At 34.1% G+C, this 18,320-nt stretch overlaps 2 protein-coding genes across 3 annotated transcripts; both read right to left on the reverse strand.

Moving 5' to 3' along the window:
- Nucleotides 1-3,683: 3,683 nt before the first annotated feature.
- LOC107810908 (probable aquaporin PIP2-8) lies at nt 3,684-5,511 on the reverse strand. Of its 2 annotated transcripts, none has more exons than XM_016635744.2 (3): nt 5,335-5,511; nt 4,916-5,000; nt 3,684-4,750 (listed from the first exon to the last, which is right to left on the reverse strand). In XM_016635744.2, the coding sequence occupies exons 1-3, from the start codon at nt 5,427-5,429 to the stop codon at nt 3,950-3,952; spliced, it is 981 nt and encodes a 326-aa protein (XP_016491230.1). In that variant the 5' UTR covers nt 5,430-5,511; the 3' UTR covers nt 3,684-3,949. The 2 variants fall into 2 exon arrangements, with proteins under 2 accessions (XP_016491230.1, NP_001312796.1); NM_001325867.1 differs by having other exon boundaries at nt 3,950-4,750; nt 4,916-4,997; nt 5,335-5,429.
- Nucleotides 5,512-11,672: 6,161 nt separating this feature from the next.
- LOC107810907 (uncharacterized) lies at nt 11,673-16,996 on the reverse strand. The gene is made up of 6 exons (XM_016635743.2): nt 16,692-16,996; nt 13,986-14,185; nt 12,832-12,972; nt 12,627-12,707; nt 12,027-12,151; nt 11,673-11,916 (listed from the first exon to the last, which is right to left on the reverse strand). The coding sequence occupies exons 1-6, from the start codon at nt 16,912-16,914 to the stop codon at nt 11,868-11,870; spliced, it is 819 nt and encodes a 272-aa protein (XP_016491229.1). The 5' UTR covers nt 16,915-16,996; the 3' UTR covers nt 11,673-11,867.
- Nucleotides 16,997-18,320: the final 1,324 nt, after the last annotated feature.

Consider the following 18,320-nt stretch of genomic DNA (forward strand, 5'->3'; position numbering starts at 1 on the left):
ACCGTCATATATGTCCTTGATCACCCTAGTGTATGCTACCGAAATGCCGCTTACCTCCAAATATCTCCACAAAACCGCCCTCACGACTTTATCGTATGCCTTTTCTAGGTCTATAAACATCATGTGTAAGTCCTTTCTCTCCCTATACTGCTCTACCAATCTCCTCACCAGATGAATGGCTTCCGTAGTCGATCGCCTCGGCATGAATCCAAACTGATTCTCGAAAATAGACACACTCTTCCTCACCCTAACTTTCACCAACCTCTCCCAAACTTTCATAGTATGACTCAGTAGCTTGATAACCCTATAGTTATTGTAATTTTGGATATCACCCTTGTTTTTGTACAACAGAATCATCGTACTCCACCTCCATTCTTCGGGAGTATTCTTCGTCTTAAAGATAATATTAAACAACCCAGAAAGTCACTCCACGCCTGCACGGCTCGCACTCTTCCAGAATTCTACCGGGATCTCATCTGGCTCAGTCGCTCTATCCCTGCTCATCTTACCCATCGCTCCCATAACCTCTTCGACCTTATTAAGCCTACAATAGCCAAATTCACGTCGACTCTCGGAGTGCTCCAACTCACCCAGCACAATGTTTCTGTCCCCCTCCTCGTTCAACAGTCTGTGAAAAGTATGTCTGCCATCTTCGTCTAATATGAGCGTCTTCCATCAATACTATGTCGTCCTCGTCTTTGATGCACCTCACTTAGTCCAAGTCACGAGACTTCCTCTCCCTCACTTTGACTAACATGTACAACTTCTTGTCCCCACCTTTGCTCCCAAGTTCCGCATACATGCGTCCTAAGGCAGCAGTCTTAGTCGCCGTAACCGCTAACTTCGCCTCTTTCGCCTCTTTCTACCCAAAGCAATAAGTTATTTTAAAAATGAAATATTAAAAGAAAAGACATGATTCTATGTAGAGAACATAGTTATGAACTTAAAACTATGAGCTACACAAGGAATGTGCAGTTAAATCCAATCAACCTTCTCCTATCTTTGTGCTGCTACAAGTTGGGGAGCAAAGAAAGCTCTCTGACACAATAATGTCAAAGCAACTGAGTCCACTGTATTGCTTTGACAGGGTGAACTTGGTCCCGTACTGCTAGTATACTACAAACAAAATCTCGAAATGGAGCTATATATACTAAGCTGAAATTTTGCCCCAGGGATATGCAGGTGCGGCACACGCATAAAACCCAAGGAAGCCCTCCTACGGCGCACAATAAATCCAAAATCACTATATGGACCTATCCAAAGTCTCAAAATAATAAACGAATTGCAAATACTAAAAACTAGGTGTGCGGTATTTTATATGGAGTATATAGCATTCATCCCACCCGACCCCACTCCCCCTCCATTCACCTCTTAGACGACCACCCCTAATAAACTCATCTTTATCTATTATATGTTGTGTTTACCAAGAAGCTCCTTTGCACAAGTACACCTCTCCTGCACTATCCCTTCTATAATTTCCTGTTAATTAAAATTATATATGTTTCTCAATCTCAATACGACAAGAAAATCTAGTTGAATAAATTATTTGGTAAGAACTTCTCCCGGCCAGTTAAATATTGACCAAACTGAAAATCATATCCCAAGCATAATTCTAGGTAAGCGGACAAACATTTTTTGCTTTATAATTGGGGGCTGTCTAGAACTATCTGATACAAAATAGAAGTAGTTATTATTACTAAAAATGGAAGCAAACGGCTTTACATTGCCAAGTCACATGCATGTGAGCAGTTACAAGAGTGAAAAAACTTAGTAAGCTATTTACTAAGTTTGGACACTGAAAACATGCATGCAGCTATTTACACCAAAACAATATCCATATAATGATTTCAGTACCATGTGTACCTTTCCACAGTTTTGAGTAATGGATTTGAGGCTCCTATCATCAATTTATTGCGTTCAGTTCTTCTATCTTTACAATGCAACCAATTGCTTGGCTTTTCTGTGATTTTTCAATTGTACGACCCCCTGTTTCTGAATTCTGTGGCATCTAGATTCATGCTATAGCAAGCCCTAAATGCAGTATCTGATTGGTAGGGATAAGGGAAGAAATTTAACTTCATCAAAATGATGCATTTTAAAGGTATTACATGGATGCATCCCTGATTTTATTCCTATTCAGCTACCTCAATAGAAGTTACTTAGGGTGTACAAAGAAAACTGATAAATTGCACCAAACCGATAATTCGAGTCAAACCGGGAAAAAAAATTCGATGTGGTTTGGTTTGATTTGATTTGGTATTGGAAAATAAAACCCGACCATAATTGGTTTGGTTTGGTTTTAACTAAAAAAAAGTTAAACCGAAACCACACCAACCTCACAGTACATTTATATGATTTTTAAAAATATTTTATACATATAAATATTTATTGCGATGTAATTTATAAATATTTCTTAAACTTTTTCACGGTTTTATCTTTTAACGTGTTATTTCAAGTTTAGACTTAACATTTTTGAATGGTAAATAAATTTTATAGCCCATAAATGTAGTAACTCAAACAAAATTCAAATCAATACTAATGCTAACAAAAGAAATTCAAATCAATACTAATGCTAATAAAAGAAATTCAATTCAATACTAGGAATGGCGATAGTGTTGGATAATTATTTTAGTTTTACATTGGTTTATAATGAAAATGCATAACTTAGTTTATCTTTTTCTTTAGTGCTTAGTTATGTAATTAATATTAGTACTTATTAGCTATACTTATTTTAGCATGACCTATATAGTATTTTTAGATAATGTTAATTTTTATTATGGCTTATTAATTAGCAATATTTGTTTTATCTTTGTTATTGAATATTTTAGTATGATGCTATGACTTATCTCATATTATTGTGTTAGTTTCTTGAAAAACACATTATATAGTTGTATTTTACTAGAACTTAAGAAATATTTGGAGCACAAGTTACATATTGTTATGAAGACTTTACCGGGGAAAAAAACCCGAAACACCGAGATTGAAAAATCCGACTTTGTTGGTTTGGTTTGGTTTATAAATATAAAAACCCGACACCATTTGTTTGGTTTGATAATTGAAAAATCCGAACCAACCCGACATATATACATCCCTAGAAGTTCCCCTATGTGAACTTGCACTACTAGAATCTGATTATTAAAATGTCTAAATTTGAAAACATATCTTTGTTAAGATATAGTCTTTATATCTGACTATTAAATAACTAAGATTATTTATTTTCTCAGTATCTTAAAGTAAAATTTATCTTCGGTCTTTAGTTAAAAACTACTCCCTCCATTTTATCTTGGTATTACTAAATAGAGATAGAGAATCTTTAAGTAAAAGTCACTATCATTAATAGCAAATAAGTTGTTGTAAAAGAAAAAAATAATGCGCTTAATAAAGTGAAATCTGACAATTCAGATTTAAGCCTAAGTCTAACATTAATTAATTAGGAGATTTGGTTGAACCAATAAACACATTTTCATCTTACCATATCATATCATAGTAATCATTAGACTATATAATAAGCCTCTACCATTATCATGTAACTTCGCAAGTTCTTTTTTACTTTCTGATAATTTGATATGTAAATGACAAGGCAATAAATAAGTTTGGTTGCTTATTGCATTTTTTATGCAGATATAAACTTATCCAATAATGTTTTTCAGACAGTTTATATGATAAACGAAAGGCTAATGATGTTGCTGGTCAAGTAAAACTCTACATAACTTGCCATCAAATACTATTACAAGTTGATTATAGGAAACTATACTGAACATTTAAATCTTACAGGAACATTGACAAGTTAAAATTACATCAAAGATATTCTATTTCACATTTTGACTTGGTACTTAAATCCTATTAGGCTAATAACACATTAGTTTATTAACGGCCCATGATTGGACGAACCCAAATGATCACCTAAAAAGCCCATTATTACATCTGGACTTTTTTCTGGACCAAATCTTCATTCATGCAACCCAAACGAAGCCTTAACAACTCCAATAAAATCATACTTGTATCCATCTGCATGAAAATGCTTTGGTGGAATTATCTTTGTGTACACATAAAATGCTACACAAGCAATAGTAGGCCCAACCCAAAAGATCCAATGCCCATCCCAAAGATGACCTCCTCTAACAACAGCAGCCCCGAAACACCTCGCCGGATTCATCCCCGCTCCGGCGTAGCCCTTTTTCATGGTGACCGTAGTCGAGATGAACACAAGAAGGCCCAAAACTATACCAACAATGGACAAGACAGTGACAAGGCCAAGGGCCTTAGCTTGCCTATGATCATAAGCCATCCAAATTGAAGCAAAAAGAAAAACAAATGTACAAAAGATCTCAAGCCACAAAGCTTGGGCCATTTCTAGGCCCACTGTAATGGGCCCATTTGGGCCCGGTGCAATTACTGTTATGGTACAACCACCAAGTGAGAAAGTTTGTGCAATAGTAGAGCTAACTACTGCTTTTAGAGCTAGTGCACCTAAAATTGCTCCAACACATTGTGCCACCATGTAAATAATGGCTCTTGACATGGATATAATTCCGACAAGCGCGGCGGAGAAGGAGATGACGGGGTTTATGTGGCCACCGGACACCGGAACAACGGCGAGGAGTAGAATTGTGATCACAATTGCTATGAGAATTGACATGATCAAATTTGGCATTTTCACATCACTTTCAAAGGTGGAGATCACTATGGTGTCCAACATAAAAACAAGAACCGCCGAGCCTAGGAGCTCTCCCACTGACGCTCGCCATACCTATATTCATAAAGAGTTTAACTTTTATACACCGACAATTCATAAAAGTATTATGATAACTCACTCTATTCTATCAGAATAGTGGAATTAACATAATATTGACACATTGTGCCTATTCTTTTTAGAAGTTTTGTGAAGGCTGAAATAGAGATTAAATGTACTAACATCCAAAGAAAAGAAGTCAGAAATGCCCAGCCTTTGTGCCACTGTGAGAGAAGTATGCTTCTTTCCCTCATCATCAATATTCCTGCTAGAAAGAAGTCAAGTACATACATTAGGACAATGGGAAAAAATTGTCAAACAAGGTAAAATATCGACGATTGCGTGTCGAATTCTTCAAAAATAATGTATTTTTGAAGGATTTAAGGCAACATCATATTTTGAGAGTCCTAAAACATAGGTTAAGAGTGAGGAGGAACATTGACACATCGTGCATAATTAAACATATCGACTGATAAGTCGGATCCTCCAAAAGCCGTACATTTTTTAAGGATCCGATATAGCTGTGGAGCGGAAACATATATATTTGGAAAGTCCGAACAATATAGGTTAAGAGTGAGGGAGAAAAGGACAGTATCACTTACTTTTTTGGTGTAGAAGAGAAAGGTTGAACTCTATTACTTCCACCAGAAAGTTGGCTTTCTTCATCGCCTAAAACATGACTAGCATTGGAAGCCATATTTGGGAGAGAAAAGTGTTGCTTATGCTTTAGCTTTTAATGATTTTTCTCTAAAATTGTGTGCATGGATTGGTTATAAATACTACTTCCAACGCTCACTGCCTATCTGCTTGTATTTAAAAAATAAGACAAGTAGCAGGTTCTGTGTACGTGTATACATATCAATCAAGAATCTCTTGGCCAATTTTGTAAGAGGAGTCAATTCTTTATTCATTGTCTTTTGCTAATTAGTATTTTATTATAATGTACATTCTACTACTAAATGTAAGGACTGAGACTGTTTTAGGACTACTTTATATGATTAAAGAAATTATTTTAGAATAGAAAGCCGTGCTTTTTCATTATTTATATATGCGGGAATCCAAAATATTACTCCTTCAGTCTCATATTACATATTTTTGTTTTATATACAACCCTTAAGAAATATTAATTAGAAGAAAATTTCGACTATTTTACCTTATTTATGTCTTATCTCTCTTTATTGAATATTTATTCTATTTATGTATCATTTTCATCTTCAAGAATAATTACTTCTAAAGGTAAAATGAGAAAAAATTAATTAATTTTGTCTTGAACATAAAAAATGACGAATAATTTGAGACAACTTTTTAGAAATCACGACTGCTATTTTGAGACGGAGGGAGTACTATCTTCGTTCCAGATTATTTACCTTTTAAGGGGTTGTTTGGTACAGGGGATAAGGATAATAATCCAGGGATAGAATTTGGGATTAACTTTATCCCATGTGTGGTTTGGGGCATTAGTTAATCTCCGGACAACTTATACACTAAAATGATGTGATTAGTTATCACAAATAAAGGTGGAATAGCTAATCAATCTCATGGGATATCTTGAGATATCCCACCATTGTACAAAACGACCCCTATAGGTATTTGCACATTACTTAAGCAAAACATTTAACAACATTATATTAATCATAAAAGTATTTGTCTAAATTATCATATATCACTCTGTTATCTCAATTAATTAAGATCTATTAATTGAAGAGAATTCGAATAAAAGATTACACTAAAAGGGACATTGACACATCGTGCAGAATTATTATGTATATAAAAACACTAAAGGGAATGAAAAGATCCAATAATGGAGATCAAGATTCTTGTTTGTTGTGCATTGACAGATAGAGTGTATCAAAAAAAAAAAACTAAAAAAAACAATCCACATCGTATAATGAAAGATAAAAGTGAAAGTCTCGTTCTTGCATAAGCAACCGAGAGACTAGGGATTTGCGTTGCTGGCTCCAAGATTTTTGGTTTGACGTAAAGAAGTAATAAATGAAGCCATAGTCATTCAACTTCTCTATTTCAATAATAGTACAGTCTAGCTTCTTGATTTTTGTGGTGCATACTTTTTAGCAGCAAGTGATATGAAACTAGGAATTAAAAATAATTTTCTCACTGATGATAATGTGATATATGAGATTCTTTTTTGTAATCTTTGATCGTTTAAGTATAGTTAATAAGTATAACAATAATTACACTTCAATCCTAGACGTGTTGAGATTGGCTACGTAAATTCTCACTTATCATGATTTCTGTATTGTGGTTAGATTAAAATACTTTTCCAAATAAGTTGAGATCGATTATATAAATTCTTATTGATTATGGGATTACATTGGATTTGTTTTTGTTGTTGCTATCATGACATCTCTATTGTGAAAATCTATCACAAATTAGTTAGTTTTAAGCTAAATTCCAGCCTACTATTGTCCTCTAATATTTTTGCTTTTTTCAGATTTAGGATCGGCAATGTGAGCAAGCTCACGCATGCTGGGTTATAGCTAAGTAAACTCAAAATCTTAATAAAATTTTAAATGTCAAAAGTACACGATAAAAGTTATAGTTAGCATGGACTTCTAATATGCATTAGGTTATTTTCCAACATTAACAAAGCAAATGACAAGTTCTTTTTCTTTATTCTTTCTTGACTATACTTATTACATTCACTTTTACTTGTCTACTATTGACTTTGCACACCCCTTAAGAAATAATAAATAAAGTACATAATTTACCATGATACCCATATTAATTGGTGTATAGTTTTAATGGATTTGGAAAATGATTTGAAATGAGTAATTAATGCTAAAGACAAAACAAGAAAAATAAATTATTTTTCTCTTGATATTCGAAAAGTGACGAATAAAAAAGAAAATTTATTTTTAGAATACTTGACAACTAAAAGTGAACGGAGGAAGTATTTTCTTCTCCGTAGACCAACCAAAAAAGGGGGAGGGGGAAGACGACTTAGAAAATTACACTTTTACTTGACACATTTTGACTTTTCACGCCCCTTAATAAATAATAAATAAAGTGCATAATTTACCATGATACACATATCAATTGATGCATATTTTATTGGATTTGAGAAAATAATTTGAAATGAGTAATAAATACTGTGAGTATAACAGGAAAAAAAAAAATTTGTCTTCCCTTGATATGCGTAAAGTAACAAGTAAAAATAAAAATCTATTTTTAATATACATGTCAAGTAAAAGTGAACGGAGGGAGTAGTACCATTCATGAATTCAATGGTATTTAAAGATATAGGTGGGGCAATCTTTTTGTTGTTATACTTATTACAGGAATAGTGACAATCTTTGGGTTGGATTCATTTATTAGGCGGGTCACGAAGTTTTCTCATTCTTTAATTCTTCACTATTAATTAAACCGGTCAAATTTATAGCAAGTTTTAGTCCCACAAAGTTCCTCCAAAGAGCTGCATTTATATATAGTTTTTTATATTAATTTTTACATATTTAATTAAGTCAAAATATACATCTTAATTCTACTTCAATGATATACTGTATGTATTTTCTAAACGGTTTCACATACTTAAAGAAAAAACTTGCGAAAAGTAGTGTAGTTATCCACAAGAGTAAGCTAAATCAAATTTAAATTACTATGTGTTTTACATTTTGAATCGTCGCTATCGACCATCACAATTATCAGTCGTGATTAACCTTTAGAGTTTGCTTTATCAAGTAAATAGTTTTTAAAATATCATATAAATTAAGATTTTCACTTATATACATGATATAATATTTAGTTACAATATTATTTTAATTTTATATTAATTAAGTTTTACATAAAAGAAAGTATATTCATTCCAATGTTGAGAAAATAAATAATTTTATTTTTTAGTAATCTGATTTAGAATAATATTTTTATAATCTAATATGTAGTTTTACTTACTCTTCCTATTTAAATGCTAAGGGATTTCAATTATCACAACTGATACTTTTGGGGGGGTTTGTCACCAGAAAAGCAAAGGAAAAATAGAAAGTAACCAAAGCCTAAAAGAAAGCAACTATCTTTTCATGCTCATTAATTTGAATCATAAATCCACCTGTTTTACTTCTAGTTGCAACTACAAATTTCCTTTTTCTTCTATTATAGTATGAAAGAACAGTAAAAGAAAAACTTTTTAGCTGTATAACTTTTTCTTTAAAAGTATACTTCTTAGTTCTTACTAAGATTGTCCAAAACGTTATCCGAACACCATCCAAATTTGTCACAGTATTAGCACAAGCTTTGACTTTTGAGTGTTTGATATTTCCATAAGAGGAAAAAGGAAAGAAAAAAATGGAGAGACCACTCTCCCGTCCATATTATCTGTCCTTTTAAGATTTTTGTACATTTAAAAAAAAATAATAATAATCTTATTAAACTATCATTTTAAGTAGAGATATCATTTATATGAATTTTTGATAGACTAGTCAAAAAAAGGAATACTTACGCATTTTGGTTAAATTTTATATATATAATGAATTTAAATACTATTCCAAGTTACCAACCATATTGGGTTAGATGGAGAAGGCTAAAAGTCAACACTTTCATGGCATTAAATGGGAAGCTGATAAAAGTGGGAGAGATGTCATGAATTAGAATCATAGTCTTGGAGCCCATATATAGTCTAAAATATCACATATTCACACTTTCACATAAATTTTGACACATGCATCAGTTTAAAGCATTTATGACTTCAAGATATTGTGGCCTAGTGGACTCCCTTTTTCTTTTTTAGGGAACATTTTCCCAGACATATCATGTCCAATCTTTGCTGAAGTTGATGCCCAGTTAAGTTTCACGTCGAAGGATAAAGCGTTTTTTAATATAAACGACTATATCTCTAAAGTCAATAATTTTATACGAGAAACTAATGAACTCAATCACAAGCTACCGTTATTTTTTAGTTTTCTGTTGAGGTCTATCCTGCAAAAATACTTAAGTTGAATCGGTGATTGATTTCTATGTTTCGTCGTAAACCTAATTGGTTATTTTCAATTACGTTGTTTCTAGTGATTCACATGGCATCATCAAATGATATAAGTCTTGGATAAGAATCTACATTTTACTAGAACACCCTTGTTGATGATCCTATACTCCGACAACATCTAAGATTCCTCGAACAATATAATATTCATGTAACATCAATTCAAGCTTGCTCAATCTGACTTAGAAACCGAGACTTCTGATTAAGAATGAAGGAGTATTTATGACTCGACAACAACCTTGATAATCTCTGGCGAAGTTGCTGTAATTCTTAGCCCTCTAATTTGAAAAATGAGATTACAGCTTGACTAGTATTGCTTGGGCTTTCGACAGAATGAAGGAATCAGCATCCATTTGCATGAAATAATACGCTCAAAATTTCAACAAAATCAAAAAACAAATACGCTCAAAATTTCAAAATTTGACTCGCTCTCAGCTCGTGCCCTTTGGACCTTTCTGTTAAGTGATTGATTTGAAACTTTGAATATGGAGCGGAATGGGTCCGAAAAGAAAAGTAGAGTCTGCCAACATTGAACTCCAAAATAGAATTATATCCTAATATCAATTCAATACTGTTCTTGTGTTTTTAATAATTAAACTGTTGGTAATTTCTCGTATGTGCTTCTTTCCTAATCAAAAGATAAGAATAGCGCAATTCTAACGCTCAAAAGATAGGAAATTAACAATCCTTTTCTGTGAGTGAAAACACTAGAAAGAATGTTTGTACGATTGTATCTTCTTTTCTTTTTTTTTGGTAATTGTCGTATTGTATCTTCTATATGCTTCCTTGTTAGTACTTATGTATGAAAAACTAAAACTATAGGAAATTTTTCTATCCTACATCTTCTTACATAGATACAAATATACTTCTATTTGAACTACTATTTCTATTATCTAAAAGTAAATGAATGAATTTTATGCCTTAGGAGTCCTACTCGCTCAAATCCACTTGTTAGCTTTCCATTTCTTAGCATATACACTCTTTGTCCATAAATATTTGAACTACTATCTCTATTATCTATATCTATCTATATTTAGATGTTCCGGGTTAATGGTTCTGTTTTGCTAACTCATCAAATACTCTCTATATCATACGTCTGTGCGTCATTGGCTAACATATGTATTCCCTTTTTCTTTTGGCGCGAACATATGTATTCTTCTCATCTTAATTCTTTGTTCATCTAATTTTCTTCAACAATGGTAAACTGTTATAGTTTATCTAGAATCTTGATTAATAAAAATGGTCCTTTAATTCCACAAATCAGTGATCAAAACTTTTAGGACCAGTCTACAGAGATGTCACTTTGCATCAACTCGTAATTAAAGATATTCTAGCCAAACCCTCATACTAGTGCAATACCTTGAGAATTGTTTAGCTTTAATTTCCACAGGAGTAAGGTATATTATTCTAGCTAAAAGGACCACTACCATTGATATATTGATAGAGGAGGAGGACTAAATGACAAATCTATACTTTGCCCAATTGCCAAGCCATTCAATGGCATCTGCAATTTTGGGAAAGCTGGTGGCCGCGTGTGAATTATTTCAAGGCAAAGGACCACCTGATTCGATATTGTTGTTTACTCTGATCCGATCGAATTTCATTTACCAGCACATACTTACTCTAAATTCCTGTGACCGAGTCTTTCTAGCCCCTATGAACATCTTTTCTTAATGTATTGAAGAGGGCCTCTCAAACCGGTGAAAAGTGGTGGATGTCTACTAACAGCCATTCCTGGCTCGACATCTCCTTTGAAAGCTTTTCACATTTGCTATTGAATATGTATTATAGCTATGGGATGTTTTGGGTTGAAGTGAAAAAAAACAAGTTTGTTAATATTGTCATCAAACAGGCACTATACCTTATGTCAGAATCAGTATCACTAATCATTCAATTTAATTCATGAGAGCTACAAGTGTAACTACCTTTCTGAAGCCGTAAAATTAGAGCTCACACAAAAACTTAAACTATGATTGCCAGAAAATCAACTACTTCACTTAGGAAGTGCTAGCTATACAGAACATCCAGTCTTGGTCTTGCCAAGTTGGACTGCGTAGATACAAAAAAAAAAAAAAAAAAAAAAAAGAGCAAATGCAAGGAAAGAAGAGGATGAGAACCTTGTCCATCACTTAGCACAAACGCCAGTTACACGACCCCAGAAGGAAGGCGCAAGACCAGCTGTCCTCCGAAAACACTGCAATACATTCACAAAATGAGAAGACTGGTCAATAGAGCATTGTGAAAAGCAAGGCAGGCATGGATGCCGGTAGTCAAGGAACAGATAGAATGTGAAGCTTATTTAACCTTTTAACATAGTAGTAACAGAAGTCTGCTAAGATGAAGGTTTGAACAATTTCAGAGATAAGAACCATAGAAGGCCATAGACCGTGACCCAATGCTACAAGCAGATGGCCACGACTGTCCAAAACCTGTCGTCGGGCCAAGAGAAACTCATAAGGTTAGTAGAATTGAATAGAATGCATGCAAAAATGGATTAAAAAGAATGATGATATCCCTCAATCACAATTGTAAACTTAAGCTAATGAACAAACTCCTCCTACATGAAACTTGTCCAGCAGATTTAACATCCTTTTATCAATTTTATACAATGTACCATAGTCAGTACTTGGTGCGCAACCTGATTTTGTGCCCAACTACGGGAAGTGTCCCGTAGAAAGGTAACATAAGGCACATAAGAAATAGGACAAAACAATGATTAAACAAAGCACCGTACGAGCTCTCATTTTTTTCTTCAACTAGAAGACTATTCAAAACCATGTTAGTTCTAGAACGGTAAAAGGCTTCTACCAAATAGATACTGCACCTACACCAAATATGAAGGAGCAAATAACTTGTCAATGATAATTTATGTGATATGTCTCATCAGAATTTTGCAAATCAAACCTGGAGAACCCAATGAGCACAGCTTAAGAACCTTGCAATACCCAATGCAAATACATAGTGAGCTGTGAATGGTTCAACTATCTGTAGACAATATAACAAGTAGGTTGTCAAACTTGCAAAAACGTCATACCCAAACTCCCGAGCCAGAACAAAAATTTTAAGAAAGCAAATCTGCATGTGCATCAACAATGACCAGTAATTATACCTTAGTGTTTTGCATGACACGAAGTTGAGGTAGCACGGAAACTGCTTCCAAGTAAACACAGAAAGCCCAGAAGATTCTGTTGATGAAGTGATGTGATGTTGATGGGTGAATTAGTAAGGCTAAGGCAGCACAAGGGATCGCCTGCACAAAAGTGTACATTAAAATTACTTCTTAAGGATAAGCCAGAGAAAATCTCTCTGCAGCATACGTCGAAAAGAGCATGCAACCAAGATCTACAAACTAAAAGAGAGGACGATGAAAAAACCAAGTGACTTGTACGGATCAAAGATATTTGAATTTCCCAAATGCCTATAAAACTAAGAGAGCCTCATTTGAGTGGCTCGGAGTCTAGTCAGAATTCAAAGACAGTTATATTCCAATAAAAAAATCTAGTCATGAATTCTAAAGATATATGGAATTGAAGGGAAGCTTCTACAGTTGTCCTAACAAAAAAAAAAATGGGGGGGGGGGGGGGAAGCTTTTGAATTAAGACGAGATAGAGGTTTCTAGTCATTTTGCTCACATACCATTAATAAAAGTAATAAAATGTTCTCCAATTTCCAAATATTTGAGATCTTCTTTTAATAAAAGCCAAATATTTGGGATCACTTTTTTGTTCAGGATAAAGCCAAAAATATGAGATTACTTCTAGTTGGAGTCTGATATAACTTGACGTAAATTATACATCATAGAAAAGTGAGAATGAAACTCCTTTCCTTTAACCTTCAGATCTACTCAAATGCATTCTACTAAATTGAACAAACTTCATCATCTTACAAACCCGCTTTAGTACAAATCACAAGAAAACTTAATCCTATGGAGTTTTCGAGAGTTATCAGTGCAAATGGATCTTTTCTAATCAAATTCCATGTTATCTCTGTCTTTTTCATTTGTCAGCTACCTATTAAAAATTGTAACAGAATGCTCATTATCATTCAAACAATCACATATGACAAAGAAAGACGATTGAGCTACACCTACAGTCCAGCTCTCCCTAAATCACTCGCACAGCCAAAACCGGGAGGTGGTAGCTATATGTATCAAAGACCATCACATAAGTGTATGAACTACCAAAGAAAAAACTTCTCAAATCTACTCCCTAGTCTAGACCCTGTATGAAGCACATATATAAGTGAAGCTGTTTGAAGACTTACCACATAATAAATTGCACAATTGTCTTTGTCCTCCATGTAACTTGATTTAAGATTAAAACGGATCATATATATAACCCACAAGGTTGTAGCCAATGTAGCTAAATCAAGGAAGGTGTGTATATCATATTCCATGACGAAACTACAATACAGTCTAACAGCCAAAAATATAGCTGTGAGCTCCTGGGATTTGAGTGAAAGCCCTGCAATAGTATGAAATGAGAATTACGAATGATCAGTGGCACATAAAAGACAAACAAAACTGACAACGCAATTAAAAAAACCCAGGATGGGATTGACTCAGAATAAAATTGAGAAATAGATTCCTATGTTTAAGAAGAAAATTTCCGGTTTCTACTACTATAACTAACAGATCACAAAAGAGTACCAAACAATATCATTAAAATTGACAAAATGCTTAAATATTGTCTTGTGTGCACAAGGACACATGACTCCAAAGAGGCTGTCATTTTCTATCAACAATGCAGCACCACCGCCTTGCATAACCCACCTCAATAGCACATACATACTTTTCAACATGCATGAATAATAGAAAAAAAGTAAAGAGGATAGCAAACACAGAAATCGTGAGGAAAATAAACTTTGGCATTTGTGGAAGTTATTTTGAACGAAAAACATGAAAAGATACTCACTATCGATTTCGCAATGCATCATATTGGGGCTATATCCAGAGGCCAAATTTAGCCCCCCCTAGAAGATTGACTATGAATTGGTTCAGACAAGATTGTTGTGCCTAATGTAGAAAATTCACATACTTGAGTTCAGCCTTCCAAGAAAATGAAATGGAATTCAAATAATATGGTTGAATAGATGAGTGTTACAAGAGCTTTATGGGATAGGAAGAGACCTAAGCAAAAATTATAGAACGGCACGATCAATGTTATATGGGAACAAATGTTATGTTTCTAAGGCCTATCCACATAATAAATGTTTTAGAAATGTTGAAGTTAAGATTGACGAACCATTAAAAAAGATTGTTAAAGGCTATAACTAATCATATTCGGCAAGGATGCAAATAGCATGGCAATGATAAAATGCAAAAAAGTTCGACTAAGATTATTTGGTCATGTTCTATGTACACATCCTTTTTTTTATGAAGTGTCCTATGTTTTTTTTAATAAGGATGAAGTGTCCTATGTAAACATCCTCATGCACCAGTTCTTAGGGTGGACACTCTGACAATTAAAAGTGAAATAACGAATTAGGCCTAAAATCTAGTGGAGAGAAATGTCTCAAAAGGCACATAATCAAAATCAATGCAGATTAAACTAAAAACATAATATAACGGAACCAAATATCCATAAAGGAAATCCCACTAATTGAGATTAGGGCTTAATATTGTTGTTATTCTTACACCGATCTGGTCTTTTATTCTGGTAATACACTTGCATTGTCGTGTAGGGATAACAGATAAGTATGAGACCTAGAGAACCTCTAGTTTTTTTGAGAACTCATAATTTTCCTTAACATATAAATTTTATTATTGGAGCGAAGCAAGCAGAGGATTCATATAGCCAAGCCCAACTAGCTTGGTTTGAGGAATAGTTAATTGATTGATTGATATCCAGAGGTGTGTGTAATTAGATAAAGAAGCTGAAGGGAAGTGAACACCATAAAGGTACTTGTGCTTCTTTAGAAAAAAAATTGAAAGACAATTGCTTCAGGAATCTCAACCTATGATGTCGGCACTACCAAAGATACAGAAAGCAAATGTTTGACCTCCTCTTCACCTGCACTGTGTTGATTTAAAAAGGATAAAGGGGACACAATTTTCTGAGAAGAACAAACCCATCATTTCCGGACCTCCTATTCTGATAAGCACGAGACGCCATATAGCCAGTGCACTGGCCATTGAGGTAGCTGAAGTAAAAAAAGGGTCTCCAATACTCCTTATGGAGTGAAGTATGTTTTCATATAAATGCAAATGATTCATGACTTATGTAGCTACTTAATCTAACCTCCAAAGATGGTCGATGGCCCATAAATTAAGAAAAGACACAAAAAGGCAAAAGATAATAAAGGTATAGTATAGGACAGAAAACTTTTTTTGCATAGTCCAACTATGAAGCTGGTACCATAATCAGTCACATTCATAACATTAAAACGTCAGTAAAATTATTATTGTCCAATCAACTAGAACCCTCTCTCTTTACCACGACGGCCATAACATAGGACTAAAATTAACAAGATCCACCCATCCCCAATCCCAAACTCTTCAAAATTATAACAGCCTATAAATTAACTAGCTAACATAAGCAAAACATAACTATACTCTGCAATTAACAAGTCATAAGGTGAATATGGCCCATTGTAGGATTAAACAAGAAAAAAATGTACCTATTTATTCCATTAACTTTCAATGCAAACCAAGAAAATTGAACCCCTAAAATTCAGCAATAGTCATAAACCTCAACTCTAATCATCTAAAATTACATTAAACAAATTTCTAAAACACTATAAAATTAGTGTCTTTGTCCAAAAAGGTTCTCAATTTCAACCCAGAATCACCAATCAATAAAAGTAAACGAATCAATAAGTTATAACATCATCTAATCAAGCACCAGACAAGGAAAAATCAGATCTTTTGAAATTCTTTTTTTTTTTAAAAGCACCTTTTTTCTGCTTCCCATGTTTAACAATAAATAAAAAAGACAACTTTTTAATATAATGGAGGGGTTGTGTTATTACCAGCACAAGTTTTCTCTTTCATGAGCTTATAGATAAGGACAGAGATTCCGATGGCGTGAACAGCCTCGGCAGCCACGAAAAGGTTGTCGTGATCGTGGACAATGGCGCGTAGCAGCACTAACGCCGCCATGCCGGCGACCACCGCCAGAAAAGCCTTCACCTTTGGCGGTTGCCGTCGAACCCATGTTGATACGGCGTGGATCGGCCTCCTCGGCGCCTTCATTCTGCTTTCTTCGTTGTGTAATTTGGAAAAGAAAAAAATCGACAATGGAATAAAAATTTGGAGCGTTTGTACACGTCGATGTATATACACTTTTTGTAAGTTACTTTACTTGATTGTAGTAAAGCTTATTTTAGGTTTTTACACGGATTCGGGCTAATCGGGCCGGGCTGACCCATTTACAACCCGCTTCAGTTTCGGGTCAGCCCGATACTGTAGTATTGGACGGGAGCGGGTTTCAAACGAACAGTTTTTTATACCGGTACACCGGAACCCGCTAAGTCCGTTAACGGGTTGTTAACGGGCTACAGCCCGATTCAGCCCGTTTTGTAACGTTTTTTTTTGTTGGCCAACGGCCTTTTTTTGAAGAAATGGCCATTTCGGCCTACCCTCTTAAGAAAATAGCCCCCACACCCCTAGTTTTTGATAAATTATAATTTTAACCTTTTAAAAACTATAAATAGCCCCACTTCTTCTTCATTTTTCCTCACAATTCACTCTCTTACTACTCTAATTCTCTCTTGATATTATTGATTATTGTTCTTAAATTCTCAATTACTTATTATTTTAAGTTTCATCAAATATTTAGTTTAGCCACTACAAAATTATTATTATCAAATATCAAGTATTCAAGTGAAGTGTGGTATCAAGTATCAAGTATCGATCTATCAATTGAAGTTTGGTTTTTGATATCAAATTTAGTGCGGCATCCGAAATTCCGGTACACTCGTTCTATATCTTTCTCTTCTTTGGTGTACATTTATTTTATTATTTACAATTATTAATTTAATTTACATAATGGATATACTTAGAGCAACCAAAAAAGTGTGCACTAGTAGAGGTGGTAGTAAGAAAACTTTCAAAAGATCAAGAGGTGGTGCTTGTTCTTCTAGTAGCTTTACACATATTTCTGAAAGTTCACGTGAAAATTTAAATGTAGATTATGAGGGACTTCAAGAAAATTATGGTATAGATGATGATTTAGATGATAATTTAGATGATATTCCATTTCCATCACCTGATAATCTTGAAACACCCTCAGCTACACCTGATAATGCTAGTTAAACTCAAAATTGAATAACATTGATTGTATCAATAACATTGAATAAGAAAAATAAAATTTACTTTAAAATAAAAAATAAAAAATCTACGGCCCGCTAACAGCCCGCTAAGCCCGAACCCGGGCGGACAAAAAAAAATCCCAAAAAAGTACAGCTCGCTAACAGCCCGCAACGTTAAATGGAAGGGCTAATTTTTTTTATGTCCAGCCCGTCCCAGCCCGCCCGTTAAACACCCCTAATTCGGGCATTCAATGGAATTATTTACAAGGTTTAATAGCACTTTTGGGTCCCTTAGTTATTACTCATAAATATTAGTTTTAGTATTTGTGATATTTGATAGGTATGTCA

The sequence above is a fragment of the Nicotiana tabacum genome, chromosome 24 (genome assembly GCF_000715075.1).
Source record: "Nicotiana tabacum cultivar K326 chromosome 24, ASM71507v2, whole genome shotgun sequence".
In the NCBI taxonomy this organism is placed as follows: domain Eukaryota; kingdom Viridiplantae; phylum Streptophyta; class Magnoliopsida; order Solanales; family Solanaceae; genus Nicotiana; species Nicotiana tabacum.

Excerpts from the sequence above, each read along its gene's own strand:
- LOC107810908 (XM_016635744.2), bottom strand. The coding sequence starts at position 5,429 with ATGGCTTCCAATGCTAGTCATGTTTTAGGCGATGAAGAAAGCCAACTT. Across the intron at positions 5,001-5,334 it reads TTCTCTTCTACACCAAAAAA|CAGGAATATTGATGATGAGG; the intron begins GTAAGTGATACT and ends ACTTCTTTCTAG. Across the intron at positions 4,751-4,915 it reads CTGACTTCTTTTCTTTGGAT|GTATGGCGAGCGTCAGTGGG; the intron begins GTTAGTACATTT and ends TTATGAATATAG.
- LOC107810907 (XM_016635743.2), bottom strand. The coding sequence starts at position 16,914 with ATGAAGGCGCCGAGGAGGCCGATCCACGCCGTATCAACATGGGTTCGA. Across the intron at positions 12,973-13,985 it reads ATTGTGCAATTTATTATGTG|GCGATCCCTTGTGCTGCCTT; the intron begins GTAAGTCTTCAA and ends ACTTTTGTGCAG. Across the intron at positions 12,708-12,831 it reads GTGTCATGCAAAACACTAAG|ATAGTTGAACCATTCACAGC; the intron begins GTATAATTACTG and ends TATTGTCTACAG.